Source organism: Bactrocera oleae, chromosome 2, assembly GCF_042242935.1.
Source record: "Bactrocera oleae isolate idBacOlea1 chromosome 2, idBacOlea1, whole genome shotgun sequence".
Taxonomy (NCBI): domain Eukaryota; kingdom Metazoa; phylum Arthropoda; class Insecta; order Diptera; family Tephritidae; genus Bactrocera; species Bactrocera oleae.
The window spans coordinates 1,576,992-1,601,382 of record NC_091536.1 but is presented as its reverse complement, the minus strand read 5'-3'; the positions used below and the strand labels follow the sequence as shown (position 1 = coordinate 1,601,382).

General features: G+C 33.8%; 1 protein-coding gene across 3 annotated transcripts in view; it reads left to right on the top strand.

The window, feature by feature from the left end:
- The window catches only part of dsx (transcription factor doublesex), an 86,780-nt gene that overhangs the window by 12,392 nt on the left and 49,997 nt on the right, over positions 1–24,391 (top strand). For all 3 annotated transcript variants that reach the window (XM_014242758.3, XM_036373876.2, XM_014242766.3), the window contains exon 2: positions 1,962–3,626. In XM_014242758.3, coding sequence (XP_014098233.1) covers positions 2,891–3,626 — 736 coding nt within the window. In that variant the 5' untranslated portion in view covers positions 1,962–2,890. The remainder of the gene's footprint in view (positions 1–1,961; positions 3,627–24,391) is intronic.

Sequence of the window (24,391 nt, the reverse complement as noted above, 5' to 3'; positions counted from 1 at the left end):
TGGTACAAAGTTTACAATGCATGCAGCGAGGATAAATTCACAGAAAAAAGTACCGTTATTTTGATTATAATTTGTATGCATTGTCTACTCATAAATAATATTCAGTTCAGTATTTGATTTCGCTATTCGAAAATAGAAAATTATGTCAAGGGAAATGGATATATCGACCAGATCAATGGCGAGATTTATTTGGGATGTTCTCCACATGAAAGCCTACCGTCGGCCAACTGGTCATCATCTGACAGTGCTCTTGAAGTACATAAATTATTCTTAACAGATGCAAGCGGCTTCTTCAGTGGCACGCGGTCCTAATTTAAGACTTGAGTTGTACACCTTAAAAGTGCAAAGTTTTATTCTGATATATTTATTGCTACTTGATTTGTGTACTGTAAAGTAAAAGACTCAGATTAAGAGCCGGAGACAAAGAATTTCACTTAAAGATGAGCGGTGCCACGCCCATTGTCCTATTTTTATGTTGCTTCCTGAAAACCCTCTGGGTCCATCTTAGATGTAAAGTTTTATGCTTCTGACTTATTTATTTAGCCTGTTATCGCACTTTACGTAGGCCGAATTCCCCTGGGTACTGGAGTTCCCGAAAGAGCCTGTATTTTCTCAAAAATTAAGTGAATAGTTAAAAATTAGAATGCTTTTGATAGGTGATTAATTCAATTTGACGGGGATAGGGTTACGATAATGGTAGTAATATTAGCGGTATTTATGAAGGAGCGCAAAATTACATCCAACGTAAAAATAAGTATGGAGATATTTTGCCCTGTATATATGAGTAAATTTGAGTGCGTATGGAGGCCATCACTATGGTTTAAACTCCTTCAGTCAATCAATGAAAGAAACTTGGTTCTTCAAACGGTTAATGCCATCATCGACGTTGATGTTAGAAATATGGAAAGCCTTGTGGATTTGCAATATTTAGCCAAGAAGTTGAATTTCCAGACTATTATCGATTCACTGCCGCCAAAACTCGAAAAGCTCACGTCTAAGTTCCAAGTAATTGAAGTTCCAAGGAATTGAAGGAGGATTTTAAACTTTATGTTCCAGAACATAATCATGATAGTCAACAGATTAATTAATTAGATCGATAAATGCATGTTTGAATGAGATGTTTCTGTCTTTTTATTATCTGTCAAGTCTTGCTACCCCTATAGTCATATATTCCTGTATAATCTGAAAAATATTTTTGACTGAATGTCTATATATGAACTGATTTATACACTATTGATTTTTAAAATCGTACAAAACAAATTTTCGCAAATTTTTAGCACACAGATCCTCTTTAATATCTGTGTATGAATCAATGGGCGTGGCAATGATCCGATTCCTCCGTTATCGGTTGCACGGACGGACGGACAGAGAGTCACCCAGAATTTCCCTCGTTTCGTCATCCTGATGATTTATATTTATACATAACATTTATTTATGTATAACTCTAAATCTCGATTGGTTTGTAGGCGTTATAACCGTTAAGTGAACAAAACTATCATACTCTCTAACAACATGTTTCAAAAGTATAAAAATATAAAAGAAGTAGACAAAAATATTTTATTTGAAGATATTCTTCTCAAACATCTAAAAGAATAAAGTATGCATAATGCCCTCTGATCAAATTTGATCCCGCGAAAAGTTACAGGAAGCCTAATCTGGAGATACGCTGGCTCTTGTTTTACATTTGGTCAAAAAGTCAGTCATCGTGGTGAAATATCCATGAATTTACTGAACTTCACACGAACATAAAAAAGCTTGTACCAATCTAGGAAAAAAATATTTATCTATTCGGTTTGTGCCCTATCAAATTTTATCTTGAGTGTAAGAGTTTATCTTTACAGTTGATGCAAAAAGGTAAAATATCAAATCAAATAATAATGATCAATTAATCAAAGAAATTTAAAACATGTATTTAAGACATAACATATTCATTGACAAAGATACTTTATTGTTTTTTACAGATCACCACTTCGAAAAATTAGTGAAGGAAATGGGTAAAACTAAAATCATAAAACAAATAAAATATTGACAATAAAACGGGAATAAGGGATCAGTCTCTGTTAGACAAATTTATATGTGGAATAAACTTTTAAGTGAATTCTAATACTAATGTAACCAAGTGATAAGATCTACCAACGTTAAAAAGGACATATATAATATTTGAACTATGAAATAGTTGTTTTGTTTGATAAAAATCCGTTATTGTGAAAGGTATAGTGCGTTGGAATAATAATTACAAACGTTCATACTTAAATTCGTAGAGGCTTCGAGAAATGAAAAGAATTTGTTTATTCGTTTGAAAACTTAAGTAATGGCTACAAATAAGACAAATATCAGTGATTTGAGAGTATAATTAAAGCCATATTACATCCGAGATTAGCGCATTGCTTTTGTTATAGCCTTAACTACTTAATATTTTATTGAACACTACCCGTACAGCTTCTCAGTAGGAAGTCATTAATTAACTGCCCAAAGGATTTTGAGTACATACCTATGTGTGTGTTCACATTTAATAATATTATATATATGAGTAGAACCTGACCATCTATTTCATCACCTATTTATCTTTAACTGTTGTTTCAACTGATAATTATATATATATAAATGGACACACAAACATAACACATAATAATAATAATAAAAAAGTAGGCAAAATTATTGCAACAGTTGGAAGCTTTTTTATCAAGAAAAAACTTCAAATAAACAAATAAGTTTCAATATCAAAACATTAAACCTAACAGGTAGTAAAGGTAATAAAGGTGCGTTGTTATACGTACTGGTATATCCAACTAAAGTGAGCATCACCATTTCACTCTACATTCACCCGCCTTATTCGCAACTGCACGTTCATCACGCACGCACAGCGAATAGGCTTCGTAGCTGTTCTTTAATGGTTTCTGAGGATAATTGGAACAGCGACACAATGTCCGATTCGGACATGCATGACTCAAAGGCAGACGTTTGTGGTGGTGCTTCCAGCAGCAGCGGCAGTTCGATCTCACCCCGCACTCCACCAAATTGTGCACGGTGCCGAAATCATGGACTCAAAATCACACTAAAAGGACACAAACGATATTGCAAGTTCCGTTATTGCACTTGTGAAAAGTGCCGCTTAACCGCCGATCGTCAACGCGTCATGGCACTGCAGACGGCATTGAGACGGGCACAAGCGCAGGATGAACAAAGGGTTCTGCAGATTCATGAGGTACCGCCAGTGGTCCATGGGCCAACGGCATTACTTAATCATCATCACTTGCAGCATCATCATCACTTGAATCAGAATCATCATGCGAGCGCTGCAGCTGCAGCAGCTGCTGCTGCGGCACATCACCATATATCGACAGCGATCCGATCTCCGCCACATGCCGAACATGGCGGCGGAAATGTTAGCAGTGGTGGTAACGGCGGTATAGCAGGTGGAATCGGTTCTGGCATCACTTCTGTATCTGGGTCGGTGCCACCACCCGAACATCACATGACCACAGTGCCCACTCCAGCACAATCGCTAGAAGGTTCCAGTGACACATCTTCGCCATCACCATCGTCCACTTCAGGAGCGGTATTGCCCATATCGGTGGTAGGTCGCAAACCATCTCTGCATCCTAATGGAGTAAATATTCCTTTAGGTGAGTGTTCTATAAATATATTTATTATATACTGGTGTTAATATCAACTTACTTATAATTAATATCAATACAACAAACACTTTTTAATATTGAAAAAAAAAAGTTAAATAGATCGTTTATTATCTTATTAGGAGAACATTTTTTTCTTGAAATCGATAATAATACACAATACTACTACTTAAAAGTCTAAAATTTGAAAAGAAACCTAAAAATCCGGTATAAAATAATACTTTTCAATAGGTTTCAGTGAACTTGTGATGGATAATAATGATTATAAACATAGATGAAGCTTTTCTTGGTTGAAGTATTCATCAAAACACAATGTTCAATAAATAAAATGAGAAAAAACGTTAACTTCGGTTGCACCTAAACTATAATACCCTTTACAAATAAAAATTTTCCTTACAAGAATTTTATTCCGATCTAATTTCGTGAATATACCTCGTCAAATAAAAAAGTTTCGCATACAAGCACTTGATTTCGATTGTTCATTTTGTTTGACAGCTATAGACTATAGTGGTCTGATATCGGCTGTTCCGACAAATGACCAGCATCTTAGTGAGGAAAGGACAGGTGCAAAATTTCAGAACGATAGCTTAAAAACCGAAGGCGTAGTTCGTACGACAGACAGACGGACATGGTTAGATCAAGTCATGATGAGCTGTTCAACGTTTTCTTCTGGGTGTTACAAACTTCGTGGCAAACTTAATACACCCTGTTCAGGGTATAATTATATTATAAAGTTCACGTATTTGTGGAGGTAGTTAATATACTCTATATAATATATGTATACACGTGTATAAAAATAATTATAATCGTATTTCTCACTTTTAAAATATCGATTTGTAAACAGAGACAGCAACAAAAAATGTATAACTAGTAGTGGGAACATTCAATATTTTTTCCCTAAACGAATCGCACTCTATTTAAGTGGAGATAAAATATGAATTATTAAAACAAGTCATTCACAAGCGTTCTTTATTGGCGATATTGTGAAAATAAATATTTTGCCAAAATTTAACATAAAATTCATAAACTTGTCATAGAAATCATTGTAATGAAAGAGTCCCCGGAAATATTAAAGAACGGCAGACGAAAAGTAATATTTAAGAACTTAAGTTCATACATACATTTGCAAAATTGCTTACATCTTATATATTGTGACAATCTGTATCGAAATAAGACACAATCTTCGGGCTTGACTTCTTAAGCAGAATATTTTTATGTTTACTATGCGAAAGAAAAAAATTTGTATACCCTAAACAGGGTATATTAAGTTTGCCACGAAGTTTGTAACAACCAGAAGGAAACGTCGAAGAGCCAATAAAATATATGTACAAGTATGTATAATATATATAATTGATCAGCATGAGCATGATCATGCTAAGTCTATTTAGCCAAGCCCGTCTGTCCGTCCGTTTGTCAGTATATACGCGAACTAGTTCCACATTTTTTGAGATATCCATCTGAAATTTTACACACGTCCTTTTCTCCCAGCTAGACATTTAACGCTGAGTTATTCTGAAATCAATTTTCAAAAAACAAGTCGCTTGACAGAAATGAGTGCAATACCTAAGCTGAATATACACATCGATATGCAAAGGCTATTTTATTAATTACGTAATTTCGATAAGTAATTTTAACGATTTTGTCTGCCCGAAGCTTTTATTAATAATTTTATGACATTATATTATGATGATAAATACTTTAAATTAGTTTATCTTGGCATTTCAACACTGCCTAAATTGATATGCGATCGATACCTGATTATTTGATGATGAGAGGCCTCACAATCCCTGCACACATACACACATACATACATAAGTCATAAGTAGGTATTTTCGTAACCGGTATAATGTTTCGCAGAATGAATCTAGAGTGGACGTCTGCATAAAGTGGACCATACATACGCATCACATACAAACATACATATTTACCCGAAGATCTGTACGTGCTGCGATGTGGTGCCGATACAAGGGAGATCGCCTCGGCAGCAGCACCTGTTTAAGTGTAATTTTTAGCGCTGAAGATAGCCGATGTCAACCAAATTAAATTTGTTTTCGAGTTCCATTTTAATTGAAGAATTCAGTTTTTTTTTTTGGAAGTAGCCCACATGGAAAGTACAAAAACCATACTTTCCATATAAATTTCAATGTGAATAACTCCGCAAATTCCTTATTATTTTTGTACATTTTATGTTGCTTTTACTTTGTCAAATCAAGTAGAATTCACATAGCAAAATATAATGTTAGTGAACTCCCGGAAATTTCTTACACAGGTTTTTATCATAAATTTATTTGTTCCTTTTAGCATTTTTATCACCCAAGTTACAAGTAAAAGTAAAAGCAAGAAAAAAGGTTAACCTCGGTTGCACCGAAGCTATAATACCCTTCACATATACAAAAATTTCCTACAAGTTCTTCAATCCGATAGAGAGATTCGTAATCATGTCACTGAACAGTTCGTCATAATTGTCAGCCCTATGGTTTCCAAGGAAACAAAGCACTACTGCCTTAAAACTGTTCTAGGCTTTTTTCTCTCCGTTGCTAATTAACTTCAGGCAAATGTCACAATCCATATTTGTTTAGTTAAGGGTCTACAGAGATTCCAGGCCTCTGAAAGCCTTGGAAAAGATTCTTCGCCGCCTCGTCAAATAAAAAAGTTTTCAATACAAGAACTTATTTTATTCGTTCAGTTTGTATGACAGCTATATGTTTCGGTTTCGACAAATGAGCAGCTTCTTGTAAAGAGAATTGCGAATGCAAAATTTCAGATTGATATCTCAAAAAATGAGGAGCAAGTTAGCGTATATACAGACAGACGAACGGTCGGACAGACAGACGGACATAGGTAAATCGTACCGACGTTTCTTTCTGGATGTTCCAAACTTCGTGGCAAACTAAATATACCCTGTACATGGTATAACTACAAAATTTCCATTACAAATTTATATAATATCCATAATAAGGAGGAAAGAGAAAATGAAACTGGCATAGAAATTGCCATACATTGTTTCTCTTCATCAACTTAATTAAACTGAATATACTTAGAGTTGTTAACAAGAGCTTAATTGAATCGAAGTGGCTTTTGACCGAATATGGCCAGCACCGTAGCCTTTTCGTGCGACAATTAGTTTCAGTGCAAAAACGAAAATATATAAGTAGGCGTGCTTGAACACCGATTTACCTGTTTACATATACTCCAAGAAGACCACCAACCACTTTTCTTTAAAAATATAATTGGATTTTAGCGAGTGTTATCGAGAACATAGTTTGGCATGGCAAAATTGTACGTTGATAATAACTTAGATGTTGCATACTTTCATCGGCCTCTTTTTTATTTAGAGTAAATAGTATATTAATTCGTCTACAACCCTAATTTATTCGAACTCATTTTAATAAGCATAAACGTAAATGCAAATTAGTCTTCATTGTGGACTTCGGAAATCAGGTTTGCACCAAACTAATTTGCCTGTGAATTGAAAAAAATGGGTATAAGATGCGTGAGTTACTCCGTGAGTAACTCTAATGTAAGTTAAACATATACAATTTATTAAAATGGAGTGTTTTATAGCTTCTGATTAAGCCTAGCTAGTAGTTTCATCCTCAGCGCCTAGTAATTTTATTTTTAACACGTTGCTTTATTCACATATAATATGTACTTTCTGCAGTTTGTACCTCTTTCAGTTATTAGAGCTGCAACCTACAGCACGCATAACTGCACACAACAAAAGTAAAAAAGGAGAACTCTTTTCAAATAATGCACCGAAAGAAACATGCGAATTCTTCGGATTTCAAAATTTCACACTTTCACACTTAGCAATTGTTGTTATTATTGGTTTGTTTGTCGCCCATGATTGTTTGTAAATGCATTAGCGTTGATATATGTACATATATTTAACAACATGGCTTAGCTATGGTAAGATATAGCTAAGATATTAGCTGTCCGTAAAGTGATACCCGAGTAGACCAGTTAATTCACAAAAATCATTGGGAGCAGGCGCTACAAATTTCCAAACTCGACACTACAAAACGCTCAGTTGTCTTCGATCACCAATTTCTCTGCTCTCTATTGTATATTTGGGCGCTGCTATCTTATCAAAAAGTTTTACTATTTTGCATGGTAATGGGTTTTTAATTTATGTTGTAAACGTAAGACCAATATTGAATAAAAATTAGATATGCCTCTTAATATAATATATAATTGTTGAGTTTGTTCTAAAAATAATAACAATACACGTCTGCAATATTTGAAAAATGAGGAAGAGCTTAGAAACGGGAGTGCTATAGTGTCATGTGAGCCATTCACAATAGTTAAGTCTAAAATATATAAAATAAAAGTTTGGTATTCTCTTTTAATGAATTCAAAAAGTGGCGAGTCGAACGGTTGTAAGGAAATACCCCAACATGAGAAGCATTAACTTATGTGTAGTACATACTGGTATGTAAATATATAGGTATTTTGAAATGACAGTACTATGAATTACAAACGTTTATATGCTGTGGCAATGGCTAGAGTATACGTTCACACAAAAAAGCTCATTATAACATATAGTGTAAAATCAGTGAATTTTACAGCCAGACATTGTCCGTGTAGATTTCTGTTTACAAAGCTTCACCTGTGACTGCACCTCATTTAATTTATGGGTATTAATTTTTCCTCAATATCCTCGGCTGCATGCGTAGAGCTTTCTTGTGATTTCCCGCCGATACAATGCTGTCCATATATTATATGTTATGTATATTTGCACAATACCTAGACGAAATACTGTCGATTTGTGAATTGTGGTACGATTCATGACTCGCTGTAAATTAATTAGCTGAAATGAATCGATTTCAGAAATAAAACTTGGAAGCGGTCGGAAAAGTTGAGACGGTTTTTACGATGCTGACGACTTCTTGTCGGCCGGTAATTTTTACTTTTTATTAGTGAAGCAGCTTATATGCCATGACTGGCACAGCAGAGAGCAAATTTACCGACAGAACTCGACGGAATTGGAACTCCGTCGTCATACTGCACCCACGTTTTGCTTTCGCCATAAGTTTTTCACTCATCTCTAAGTTGGCCGGGCTACCCTTCAGTTTCGTTTTAGTTGAATTCTTCTTAACTACACACAAACTTACAAATCATATGTGTGTGTGAAATGCTACACAGTTGAGCTCTATTTGTCCGCGTAGAATGCAACTGTTAACATTTTTTACACACTAAGCGGAAAAAAAGTTAAAAATAATTTTATGGCACTAGCAAAGAGGGTATTTTCATAATTACAGCCATATGAGCGCTTTGCTAGCGCAGTGGAAAGCTACTGCCAGTGGATACGCACTGCTGTTCAGCAGGTATTATGACTCTTACTGCACAGGCTGTTGCTTTCGGTCAAACGTTGGCAATTACAAAACTCTTAATATATTCGCGTTTATTCACATTAATTGAAAGATTTAGTTGTCGAAACTCCGCTACAGGTAAATCTAGAGAAGTGGGCTAAAGGAGCAGATACTCATTAGAAGTTTAAAAATCAGCGGTGTTCAAAACTTAAAAAGTCCTTTTTCGTGGGCAAACCACAATTCGAAGAACATCTTCCGTCAAACTTCAGGCGTGGTCCATGCGCCGCATGAATACACTCTTAGATATATTTGTTTGGTATTCTTTAAAAAACATTCCGGATAGGCAAACCTATGTTCAAATGCTAATTTGAATTCATTTTCAAATCTTAATTTCAATTTGAATCGGGTGTGAATATTGGTTTAGATTTCACCGACGGATTTGCATATAGAAAAAATATTTTACTGCACATTCTGTGTTTCCAATGAAGAATGGAGATATACAATTCTAATGTCAGTGGAAGTTGAGTAAATCAACTATTCAACTTTGTCAATAGTCTGGATCGGGTCATTTTGACGTTTAGCAACTGGAACGGCCAGATTGATATTCTGCCAAATAAAATTTTAAAAAATGTACAAGTATAAAAAATATAATTTGACAGCTAAAAATTTTAATTTGCTATTACTATATTTGCTTATTTATTATTGAAAGTTCAAAAACCGAGTATGTTAATACAAGTATATCATAATTTCTCAAAAAAAAAGTTTTAAATACAATAATTACTCAAATATTAAGCGGTAAATATATATATATATAATATAATAGTTTTTAATAGTAAAAAATGTTGCGTATTTTAATTTAAATGTTCAAAAATGGTAAGAAAGGTAGGGGCATGCCAGAATTAACGCGTTTTTTCTTTCCCAAAACACCGAAAAATAAGCCATAAGTAGGCTGAACCATAATTCATTATCGCCAAGGCCTACAGGAGGAATATTGAGTAATAATGGGAATATTGAAAAAGCAAAAATATAAAAATTTAAAATACGTCACTAAGTGGTATGTTAAAAGATGCTTATACCCCTAAAAATAAAACGGATCTAATTAGAGAAGAAAATAATGGGAATGATTAGATAATGAATGGATGTCTAGTATTGTATTATGAAGAGTAGCAACATATTAAATCAAAGACAAAATTGTATATGGTCGCGCTCAGTGAATATTTTGTGTGCAATCTGTGCTGGAATACACCACTGTCCAATGGCATAATTGCGCGTCTGAAGCGTGGGCATGGCAGTTTTATTGCTTGCGTTTAACTGTCGAATTTGGTGGCTTCGACGGAGTCACCGAAGCGCATGCTTGGCCAGTTCGACACGAACTTCTTACCTACATGTACATATGCATTCATAAGTACCAACACATCTACATATTTTGTAATATGTAAAAATTCATATGCAATAACTATTGTTGTGTAGTTTCGCATGCGTGTACATGAAATACACACACGTTTAGATTTCGATTATGTTTTAGTGCAAAAATTTACTGCATATATGTATAAAAGAATTTTAACCGTAAAATTTGTTCGACACATAACAACAAGCCAATAAAATTTAAATTAATCTCTTCTGACTGGAATGCATCGAATGTAGAAACCAAGTACTTCACGCATATATAATATATGTATGAATGAGGTCTAGAAAAGTTCACTTATTTCGTGTGTCTCGAAAAGGAAGTTAAACTCTTATACTCCACCTAACCAAAAAACTCTCAATCAGATTATTGTAAACTTTATTTAGAAGAGGTTCAAGCGCCAAAGCCTGTCTTTGCTTTAGCTCTTGATAACGCCTTTATTAAAATAATTGTATTATTATTAGCTTAATATTATATATATAATAATAGTGAAGTATTAACCCAGATCAAAACAAAATCTCGAATGCTGAAAAAACTTCCGCCATTAGGTAATTCAAGCTGTAATTAGCGGTCTTATTACTGCAAACTAACTAATTTATTATTTATAAATTTATATTCACTATCAAGATTAAAATAAGCTCAAGATTTCTAAATTACATGACAGTTTTATTTTAGGACAGAAAAAAGGAAATATTTTTGTTGTATTGTTGTATTTGGCAAATTGCTGATTGGTTAGTTTTTTCAATATTATTGATGTTAATAAATATGTAAAATTGTGTGTTTCTTGACTATCGTTACTCGAACCGCAACTCATACGTTCAGGTAATCCAGCCAAAACATGGAAAAGTCTCTACTATTAATAAAATAGCTGAAATAGTGGTTGTCTGCAAAACTATGGAGTTACTAAGTTGAAGAAGCCGATTATAATTTTGGCAGCCAATACATTATTAAAGACAACCCTTTGCGCGCTCTTTAATACACCTCAGCAGTTCAAGATTTCCATTTAATTAACAAAAACAAAAGGAAACTGTTAAGTTATATATTTTCTTTCATTTAAATACATCAAGGTAGAAGCACCAATCTTAGACTCCAAAGAATTATAAATCAAATTAGATATATCAAGAGATTTGATATATCAAGTAATCAATACTTTTCAACAAATTTGTATTTATATTCTTTCGAACTGTCAGCCGTCGCTAAAGTGACTAACTTCAACCGTCAGCTTGAAACAGGTCATAGAAAATAAATAATTCCATTAGCTTTACGAAGTACACTATAAGTTTAGACAAAATATATTTGATTAAAAGTATTAATCATATTTGGTTTCTGATTGTTTAAAAAATAAGAACGCAAAGACATTCCTGCAAGGTGTATCAACATTTTTTGGGGCGTAAAACTTAAAGTATTTTGCATGGCTTGTGTCAATTAAGAATTGTGTATAAAGATAATGTGAAAATTATGAGACATTACTATGAGTTAGTTTTAATTTATGCAATTACTGTAAGGTAGATATGTATGTGTGTACATCATATTGTTAAGGCTTTCGTTTAAACTTAATTATTTGCGGCCCATTAAGAAAAGAATGCAGCGGCCATTGAGAAAATTGAATTACTAATCATTCTAATATTCACAGCACCGTGACTATAATTTGTACATAATTACTGACATTGTGTTGTAAATGTGCTTTATTATCCTGGCCATTTTAGCTGTAAAATTTAAGGCTTCCGATTTTGCCCATTCTCACACTGGATGAGGAGGGTCATCCATAGCAAGTTTGGCCGAAATACACCTAGTTCAGAATACATATATATAACTTCTGCTATCCTCTGTACAAAATTACTGTATTGAATAATTTTTGTTACCGAAGGACACTGCTACCGAATATACTCGCTTAAATTAATAGAGATGTATGAGATAGATATAACCTCAACCCAACGAAATTTAAAATATTCAGTATACGTGGGAACAGCAACTGGAGACGCGGATACTTTTATATTATCCTTGGCAATTTGCAGATCAGATAGTATATTATATTAGGTATATGGGCCGACTAGAATCATTTTCGTTGTAAGGACAGACAATTAGTACATGCAATGTTGGCATCGTTTTGATTAATTATAGTCAACGTGATAGGTATCTTTAAAGTGTCAGCTGTATATAAACATCATTTTCCGGTCATACAAAATAACTTTGTAGATTTTTTGATGTTATTCTCCTTAACAAACTTTCTGTTGTTGAAGATTAATATTTTTTAAAACATTAATGCACTTATCAACTCTTTATTATTTGTATATTAAATAAGATAGTTATATCGGTAATATGTTTAATGAGTAGTCGCTAAAATTATATTACATATATATTTCTTACTGCAATTTCGAATTCGTGGTTTAATGCATATGTACGAGGAGGAAGCTCTACAGTTTAAGAAAAAAAGTGGTTTTGGAGATATTTTCATTTAAAGTTCAAAAATTCACAATTTAAAGTGCATGTTTCTTTGATTTATAATAAATTTTACACTTATATCTAGTTTATAATAATGTTTTCCAGGCGTCAGGAATTAATTATTACGACTTTAGTAAAGTAATCAATTTCGGTTGTAGGAAAGAGTAAGAATAAGTAATATTGATATAAATATTTTTTAGTAAAATTAATATTTTGAAATAAAAAATACATATATCAATCATCGAAGCTTAGGTTCTATCGTGTTAAAGATTCTCGTATAATGCATTATGTATCCTACAAATATATTTTCAGTTTTCCTGCAGCAAATATACCACCCATCCATGTGTCAATGTATTCGGAAAAAAATGCTATCCTGTTTTAGTCACATAGTAATTGCTGGATATATGTAAGTGATTGCACTGCGAACACTTTATGCGGCGAGTGCAGGTGACAGTTGTCATTGCAACGGTGATATTTTCCATGTTGGTAAAAATCAATTACTGGCTCTTGTAGGTCGTAATTCAGTACAGAAGCTTAATTATTCAACTATTATCCTGGTAAGGTAAGGTGCTAATACTGCAATGATTGCTCTATTTCTTTGAGATGAAGTGTGTATAATCCGTTTCTATTTACAATGTTTAATTTACAAAGTACATTTTAACAGTTGATATTTTCTGTAATTTATTCTGAGCGAAACGCATTCCAAAGTGATACTTATATACACATTTGATTATCCGATATCACAACAGAATTTAACGTAAGGTCGACCACATTAAACATTTATAAATTACTAATTAGTAGGGCTACAGGCTACTTTAACTGTCTAATTACTTCAATTTAGGAGGCTCGCGGTGTAAGCGTGATCAGCCTATATATGAAATGTACTGGTCTGCGAATTGATACTCACACATCAAAATCATTTGTTAAGTAAATGACTAAACAATGAAAAACTACGAGGTTTTTTACTGAAGGGCCTTTTGTAAGATCCATCGCCAAACGGCGTGCAAATAAATTCCAATTTTATACTCCCTAAACATGTTCTTACAGAGTATAATAGCTTTATTCACCCAACAGTTTTTTTTATCACCTAAAATTAATCGAGATAATATAGAGATTTATATTGAATATATAAATGCTCAGGATGACGAGACTAGTTGAAAGCCGGCTGACTGTGTGTATTTTTGTTGTATTTGAACCTTGAATATGTCTCTACTTTCAAGTTCCCAGCAAACAAGAGATGTCAAAGTTCAATACAGAAGGAGTTTAATTTCTCCGTTTAGGAACAATTATATGCATTAATTTGTGGTATAGTTACACACCATATACTTTTTCTCCTCCCCAAAAGGTGACAGATTACTTTACGCCAAGCTTTGAAGCACTCGAGTCATGTGGCATATATCAATTCATATATGTATAATCGAGTTTTTGTTGAATAAGCGTGAGTATAAACACTTGAATGTAATCGTAAAATCCGTCCCGGCACCTTCCATTGCTGCCCGACGGGTGCGCCCGTATAACAAAATATAAAAAAAACTAATATTGTAATTTACAAGAAAATTTACACTTTGGATTTTATTTGCGTTCTCTTTTATAGGATTTTTATGATGTCAGTTGTCATTTGGCTCTGCTTATTTCCTATACCGCGTCCGGGTGTTTCCTACCCACCCAATTATATTTGAATAACGTTTTTTATTGCTTGCTATTCGCGACATTTCTGCGTCAAATAGATTTTGCTTTTCACTTTTGCAAAATTCGTTTAAAAAGTTGTATAAAATTTTCAAATCGGTGCGGTTTTTATTTCTTAAACTTAGTTATTTCATTTAAAGTTTGTAAAAAATACATTTAGTAAATTTTTGTGAATTTCAAAATGGCTCAGCATGAAAAATATTACAGAAATTCTTAGCTTCACTTATGGTAACATTCCGAATTGAAGGTTAATTACGATTAAAGCGCGAACAAAATTAAGAGAAATATTTTTTGGTGCATATCTTAAATTACAGTAAACAAGTAGTACCAATACAATGAATGCAGTAGTTATAGTAGTTTGGAAGAATGACAAATCAAAAAACAATTTGCATAAACTTTATAACTAAGTCGTCGCTGTCACATGTACAATTTTTTGACAAAGGGTTGGAGTTCAAACATGGCGAGCTGTGAAATGTCGAAAAGGCAGCTAGCTATTTATTTATATAGTCATTTCATATTTACTTATTTACTAAAATGAGAAATGCACAGCTCTATCACAAAGCCGCCATCAGGCACCAAACCTGGAATGGTTGTCCACAAAAAGCATAACATAGTTTTATTGAGAGCACCAAATGGTCTACGATAGTGCATCAAATGGCGCATCCAGCGCTAATAGAGCACACGGTGGCAACACTCCTACCTACCTATCTACCTAACCAGGTCGAGTAAAAGCGACTTAAGTTCTACAAGTAGGTTAGCTTTGATGGAAAAAGCATAAGCATTTTAGGAAGGCAGTCATAATGATAACGTTCGCAGGCAAATACCTTCCTTTCAACCACACACTTCACTCTTTCCAGTGAATGCTCAAATAACTGCTGAGTTTTGACTTTTTTAAGAACATTTGACCTATGCGCATATTTCAATTAACCATAAGACCTATCCATTGTGAAGCGGGTTCATAGGCTTTGTCTCAGTTCGGGTTTGCGGCTATATAGACGTTGCGATGTTTACCCCTCATCTTCACAGTTACGACAATAGGTAATAGCTATGACCTTCAGAAGACACCCTTTACAAAATATTCACTTTTAACAACACTTTTTATGTCAACAAAAGTTAACCATGCTGTTTTATTAGCAGTTACCTTTCGAAAGCTCAAAAGAACATTTCATTTTCAAGTTTTATCTAAATATTTCCAGAAATAAAAAAAGGTACAGCTGACTTATTCAAAAGCAAATTTTGAATTGGGTCCCCCCCTGAATCCAATAAAATCTTAATGAAAGCAGACTCGTATTTGAATAAGTTTTGTGATTGACACATTTATTTCAAATTTTATAAGACACATCTATTCTGATTATGAAAAATTTTTCATTTCTTTGTATGAATATTTACATCTCTATTGATTGCTTTCGAGTGAAAAAGCGATTGAGAAGTGGTATAAAGATTTCCCTATATAAAGAGTTTACTTAATTAAGGGGGATATCTCATTAAGCAGTTTATAAGTAGATAATCGATACCTTTGAGAAATTAATGTGGCAGTGGTTTGATTTTACACCTAATTCTTATTGATGTTCATCATCATTACAATTTCCCTATTTTAGATGATTTTCCTCTGAAGTCTATGCGATCGTTATAATTTTGCTGCTGAAAGAGCACTGAATATTGTATCATGTCTATTTGAGGAATTTATATTTGAAAATTTTTGTAGCTCAACTCGGGACGCATATGCACACATAAATTCGCTTATATCTGAAATTATGCGTTGCAGTTGTAACTTTTAGGCAGAAGCAACCATCGGTGATCACCGATCAGCGATCATCGATCGCCGGTCGTCTAGTCAAGTGCCTAATGGCGCAAAATACGGAACGCAAGATTTTTGTTTGTAAATAGCGTTTGGCAATTTTACGCTGTTTTAAAATTTTTATTATTATTTAAAAGAAAAAAGTAATAAAAGACGGCACATTTTCTTCTTTAGCTTATTTTTATTATTTTTCTTTAGCGTTTCATGTTTTGCAACTAAACTTGCGATTTGAAGGTAGAAGAGGTGATTTTTGTAAGAGTTTGCATCAAAGTTGTAAATGTCTGGCAGCAAATTTTCTGTAATAAATTTCGTATTCTTATGACAATACGAATGCACAACACTTACGACTACGACTGTTGTTGTCGTGTCAGCTGCCGCTGCTGCAGCCGCTGACGCTGCTGTTGCCACTGCCACTACCTCTACCGTCGTCCCAGACAGCTGTAGATCTGATGTTTATTCGTTACCGGTCGTCCCGTCCGATCCAACTTAGCGTCTCTGCCCGACACCCTCGAGACGCGAGTGTGGCCGTTGATCCGCAAGTCGCGGCATGAAGCAGGCCTAGATCCACAGGGCGATACAAATTGTGGATGCAGTTGTGGTTGTACGTCGGCTATAGGATCAACAGCACGACTGACGCGTCGGTTGTTACGTCTTGGTGACGCGTACGCAGTTCAGCTCATGCTACTCTGCGCAGACGCGTTTTATGGCATTTTTATAATGGTTTTACTTATTTTCCTTTTTCATGTGAAATTGCGCAAAAATATTTTACGATCGTACAGCATTAGCAAGGGATCAACGGAGCGACGACTGGCAATAGCGGCTGCTATAACAAAAACAACTGAAAATCCATCAAAGGCTTCCACGGCTACAATTCGAAGTTTTTCGCTTTGGGTTTTGTGTTTCGGTTTCACAGTAGCATACAAATATTAGTTTTTAAATAAGAAAACAGCCCATGGTAAAATAAAATTTTGAAATTTTTCATACAATTAGCGAAGTAACAAAGTTTTTACTGCAACCAATGCGCAAAGTGTAATGGATCGGCCTCTATCCAAGCGCTACTCTTAGATGCTGGACACTGCACACAGCGCTGAGGACCATGCAAAGTGAATACATATGTATGTGTGTATGTACATAAAGGTATAAGTAGGTACCGGTACACGGATGCGGTGTGGCGCGCTGCCTCGAAGTCAAGACAACCATACTCTCGAGTATGCAAAAAATAATTAGTCGCAGTGCAAAACTCCATCCATAGCAACAGATTGCATGTGTATATAAATATTTTGCTACCTGATTGCACCAAAAACATCGATTGGTTTCGACTTCTGCATATCGACTGACAAAATTAGTATCCTCGTGTGGCAAGATTTAAAAACTGCAATGCTTTTGTACATAGTACATTCTTGATTACAAATATTTCCACAGGGAACGTAAATATGGTACTGCTGCATTTATACATTTAAATTGAGAATTGTAATTCGAATGGAACATCTGTTGATATCCCTCACATTGTCACCCACCAGAAGTTGGCTATTTAATAGTTTCGTCTCATATAAAAACTCGATTTATATTTTAGACGAATTTCTATTTTGTTATTAAAAATCGTTGCTATCGGGGGTGACCTAGACAAATTATTTTAATACGATTGGTTTTTTTATGATTTTAAAGCCGCTAAGCCTGCGGCTGAAAGTATTTATCATCCTACATTTTTGTAGAAACAGATTTGACATCGGCGGTCGTCTCTCGCCAAGCAAAGTCAATCATCTAAATTTGTTTTTTTTTCCTTCTAATTATTGAATAATTTTTAGATACATTTCGCATCCTGTTGAACCATTCTAAAACATATAAAAAATATAAAAATAAATGTCAACTTTAAGTATATGTACTGACTGCATTGTGGTATCAACAAATATACAATATATTATATGATACGATTAGAATTGAGTCTAGTCCTATAAATGAAGATATTATTGCAAATAAATTGAAACTAAATTTCACTTTCTTAACATTTAACCTAATTGCCTTACCTAATCGCTAAATGATCGGTTTAGAGTGTTTAACAATATATAGCAAATTGCTGGGTCCAAGAAAATCGTTGCATCGTTTTTCGTTAATGCTCTTGTAGATTATCAAAACTTGAATATATACAAGTACGAATCACCTATTTTAAGCCAAAGCAGGGAATTCTCCAAAATATCTGTTTATCCTAATTGTTCGTTCGATGGTACTTCCTGGCGGTATCAGCCCTTATTTTTTTAAGAAATTTTCGGAGAGCGTCATCAAACAAAACTACTCAGTGAACGACCGATTTGTTTGTTTTCGCTAAGAACTTACTAAATAATTGTGCTGGCTGTTCTCACATTTAGATTTTATGTCTTTTTCGAGTAATTTTTTTTTATTTGTTTGAATTTGATTTCTAGAAAAAGTCTTGCTAACCAGTGGACCATATAATTTATAGGTATGATATATGTATTTAATTCTGTCATAAAAAAGATCCCACCCTGTTTATATAATGAAGAATTAGAACAAAGTAAACTGTAGTAGAACTCAGTAAATTATTTATATTTTTAAAAATGTGTTCTATTTTTTACCAGTTTCCCTTTGATAAGTGGTAAATTGGAAATGTTAACTTTTATATCACTGAAATATCGTCATTGGTTGAAAATCCTTAGCGAATATCTCAAAAGAGAAAATTAAAATATCCAGTACTAACTTTCTTTATGGTGGTAAATTACCCCTTTTTTTAATAAATTAGTTCAAGCATCGGAAGAATCCGAAGTACTACCACGATTGGATTTTATAGAATGAATGTAATTGAAAGCACTCAAATAATATCTTGTTCAATTACTAAGAAAATAACTTTGTTATCAAATACAGATAAGGAAACATTAATATGTTTATACGTAGCTAAGTATTTTTTCTTCTATAGAGGTCCGATATCGCCGATTCCAAATGAGCAGCTTCTTGGAGAGGAAATGACGTGTGCAAAATTTCAGATCGATTTCTCTAAAACGGAGTGATTAGCTCACTCATATACAGATGGACAGACAAACAAACATGGCTAAATCGAATCAGTCCGTCAAGCTGATCATTTATATACATACACAAATATTTAATAGGATCTCCGATGTTTACTCCTGGGTGTTACAAACTTCGTAGCAAACTTAATATACCCTGTTCAGGGTATAATTATTATGCACGGCTTAATGTAAAGTGGCCGAAGCTTGTAAGGCATACAAATTCGTCCTCATTTTCTAATTGGCTTTAAATTAAGCGATGTAACTGTTATTAATTAAAATGCCATGAATATTCACAAAATATGACCATGCACCGTCACTGCAACATGACTTACCACATAAATCTTTTTGGAATCGCCATCGATGACGGCGTGCTTTAATCCCATCAAAATAGTTCGAAGACGCTAGTACTATCCCCTTTTTTAATTTATCACACATATTTTTTGAGTTGTCAAAGCTAATGATCATCATCAAAAAACGATTTACCCTAATTTAGACCTTGAAAATGCGTAAATTGCTTACTTACGTAAGAATCTTGTGAACCTGTCCATTCTGGATCCACCTTGTATGTGCACAAGTTCGCAAACTCCGACAACCGCAAAAGCACTAGCAAATGCATAGGTGTGCAATCGTACATCCATACATACATAGGTACATTCTTTGTGTATAGGTATAATCACATTCTGGCGATTGTTTATCTTTACGCTCATAGCTATGCGCCAGAGCACTGAACCGATGCAACGCTTTGGTTGAAAGCGAAAGTTCAAATATGCTTGTCAGCACTGCTGAAATACAATATAAACTTTTTTGAGAGCACTTGGGTCTGATTAAATGTGCACATATATGTATGTATAAATATGCATATGCATATGAGTATAACTACATACGTTATTATGTATGGGCAGATATTATATTAGTAGCAGTGTTGAAATAGACCAATTTCTAAATTGAAACGCTAATGTTTGGCCAATAATCATTTATTATCAAAATAGTTTGTTCTATTTTACCAGTAAAACATGCAAAATAATAACACAAAGAAATGCGTATGTATGCATCTGCCAGAAATGGACCGCAACCGCAATGTTTTGAAACGAATACATTAAACCGACTTTGATTCGGTTATGCTGGAAATCTGGTTTCCTCCTTGTGGTAAATTTGTTGATCTTTCCTGCAAGCGAATCCGCTAAATCAGATACTAAATGTTCTATGATTAAAATTGAAAATTGTAACCTCTTGTTGGCATTTCTGATCAAATTTATCCGTGTAATATATAATATGTAGTTGATAGTATTGGCACATTTCCAATTGGTATTGCAAAATCTTTTTGCATACATTTTAGACGGAATTTGGTAAGTTTTAATTGTAAATTCAGTGGAGAATAAAACAATTGTTGGACAATAATTCTTAAATAAATACATATTTACATAGTCATACATTTTTGTTCATTTTTCAATTTATATATCTGGTATACATATACAGTATTTACGTCTGCTAATATTATTACAAAGTCGGACCAGGTTTTCTTCAGTTCAATTTATTATTTTAGAATATCAATATTTCAAAGAGTTTCAACGGATTGTATTTGGATGATATTTAATTTTATTTGGATTATATTTCGAATGCTTTTGTAAACTACTTACGCTTAGAATATGTAACTGAGAAAGGATGAAACTTGACTGTGGCACATGTGAATACAAATTTCTACAAAGTCTTGCAAGTGAATACACAAATTATGAAATCGACCATAATAAAAGACTTTACCATAATTTTTAAAGTTAGAATTTCTATTTCATTGTGTTAGGGAATAAGTTACCTTAGCTGTTAGTTAAGATCAGTTAATTTTTGCATAACAGTCTTTTGTTATGCAGTAAAAACGAAAATGCAACATTCATTTGGATAATTCGTTTGTGAAAATGTTCAGAAAAGTTAAAAAAGTGCTACAAACAGCGACTAACTGTAATCTACTACAATACTGTTAGCACATTATTTACATACTTGCAAAAGATTGTAGTTTTAATAAACACATGTGATAAGTAAATTATGATAAGATTAAAGCTATTTGTGTAAATATAAAGTAAATTTATTCCTATTCATTACACGCTCAACTGAAAGTTGTACAAAGGCCCTTAAAAGTAGTGACAAATTGCAAAAAAACGTAACACAAGTAAACTAAACGCATATTCACATAGGAAAACAACAAGTATGACAGCGTTAGTTTATATTGAATACTCTCGCAAATTGTAAGGACGGATATTTGAAATATAGTTGAAATTGGTCAAGTGGTTGCTGAGATATGGGGTTTCTTCTAAAAGCGGGCGGTGACACACCCATTGTAAATTTTTATACTAGTTAACATAGCCCGTTTCACCTCAAATATAAAATTTATTGCTATTGATGATTACGCACTTTTAGTAGTTTTCTAAATAACTGATAAGGGATGTGTATGTTTATTAACTGATTTCAACCATTTTCACACTGTAAGCTAGAATGCTCAGGAGAACGTTTCCAGTCAGTGCGGTTGATATGACTTAAATAGTTATATACATTAAACATATGTATGTATAAGGGTCGGTCCAAATTTATTTTTTACGACCGAAGCCCCTCTTAGAGTGATGCTCTGTATCAAATATGAGTTCTGTATATTAACTTGTGGGCGTGACAATGGTCGGATATAACAATTTTTACTAAACTTATCGATTGCACGGACGGACAGGCAAACAGCTGTTATGTCAACAAAACGATTATATTCAGTACAACATTTCACGAGAGTATAAAAATTTAAAGGTGAGTGAAAACAAAACCGTTACATTAAAAGAGTAATGCCGGCTGCATTGGCAGCGCTGTACTCGCGATACTTTTATAAATTACAAAGCGTTCGCACCACTGCATATAAGCATGTAAATGCTTACACTCAAGCCCTGGTGCAGCGGTACGGCGTGTGTAACTCAGCGACGTTTGTTTAACGGATGACGCGATGATGCTATGTCGTAGGCCGAATGCAATTGTTCTTGTACACCCGAGGGGCGCTCAAGGGGGAGGAATTTGGTGCGGACACACGCCAGTCTGTTTACATACCGCTCACACTCTCCTATTAGTTAGTTTCTCAATAGTGCACTCAACGGCTAGCGTGAGAGATACACGTGTAAGCCATTTAGAATTTCTATTTATTGTGCCTCGGTGAAGGGCGCTGTTTGGCGATGAAAAAAAAAGTAAAAGTACGTGCTTTTGCACACTCTACAAACAGACGCGTGCACAAGTGTACAATGATAAAGCAAAAGCCGGTCATACCTATGGATGTGTATATAGTATATATACGTATATGTTATACGAAAAGGTAAGTCGGGTCAACAAATCTGACATTGGGTCAGTATTAGCCATATCCATTTACAAAATAATTTGAACCCAAAAATTATGTTTACTAACACATCTCACAATGTTTGTTCCGTTACAGTTGCCAGGTTTGAAGAAATTAATATTAAATACGTATGATATTAAAAATGCAAGCCAACAATTTAATTAACTCTTTCGTCAGGCGTAAACTCAAACTTACATTTTTAGTGAATTTCGGTTTTTATCTATTCAAACGTTATCAATATATCCATATTGTAGAAATGCTTGCTATATGTGTTTTTGGCAAAGCTACTTTTTTCTCTTCTGCTTATTTGCCAGACCCGCCGATATTAGATATAACTTCAATACAACTGACCGATCAAACTCAATATATAGATATACTTGCCATTCAAATTGGCCGATCAAAATCAGAATAAAGATATTTTTATACCCTTTGATACTATAAAAATGCCACTGTGCAGGGTATTATATCTTCGGTGCAACCGAAGTTAAAGTGTTTCCTTGTTTTATAATATATTACTACATGTCATTTTATTAAATTTAAATTATCTTAAACGTTAGAACGTCAATTGCATTATTTTCGCAAACTCTCAGTTTGATGGTTACACTGAAGGTAAGCAATCATGAAACAGAAAATCTACCTGCTGGGTTATTTCAATAATGTTACGCCAGACCTAATGATACTTTTTCACTAGAGCACTATATAACAAATATGTGACTTTATACGCCAATGTAAATGTGAAAGAACGCGTCTTCAAGCGCACATTGCAAATATAGCTAGTTCTTCGACAGTATGCTGTGCTAGACCAGTATTCAGCGAATGAAAAAGAAAAAAAGTTTATTGATCTTTCCATCAGCGGTTGTGTGCTGCAGAAGATCGATTTCTGTAGAGCCCTTTGGCACAAGAATTATATGCTACATACATATATATTTACGAGTACATGCAGGCAGGCTGCGGGAAAAAGAAGCATATTGCATGAACTTTTAGTCACGGATAGGTTGAAAACAACAATTGCACTGAACAGTAGCTAAAACAAGCGATTACCCTATAATTTATGCATATTGGCGGCATAAGAAAAGATAAGCTACCTCAAAAGGCCAGATTAAACCGGAAATGGCGCTATGTTTATTTGTAGCTACTGTACTCCTGTCCTTGAAATGTTTTTGGTAAATGTTAAACCCAAAACCGTAATTGCTGTCGTATATTTCTTTGTTTAGAAAAAAATTTGACATTTTCTGGGTCTGAGTAGAATTATTTATCAATTATTGAAACAAATTTAGTATACTATCACCAAGTTCGCCTTATCACAATTTTATAATTTGATCTCTATCCCTATATTCCGTAACATGAAAATTAGGCATATATGCATTGCACCGCATTTATGTGTTAATTTGCTTTCATTCACTTTTGATATAATTCGGCAAGGTAAATTTGACAATACAGCCTTTATGATTGGTAGCCCTTTTACAAGAGAGCATCAACGGTTGACGATGATTATTTCGTGCAAAAATAATAATAAAAACGGGATCTTAATGTAATGTACATTCTAAGTACGTATGTTTCTAGCTTTAATCAATTTTTGGTTTAATTTCTGACGTTATTCTATTATCATTGCTTATTTATCACTGCTTTACAAATTGGATTGTATAAGAAAATCGTATAATATTGTTGAAAAGTAATTAGTACCAATGATTTGTAGATATGTATGCATCAAACAAATACCAATTCTACAAAATGCAGGCTTTTT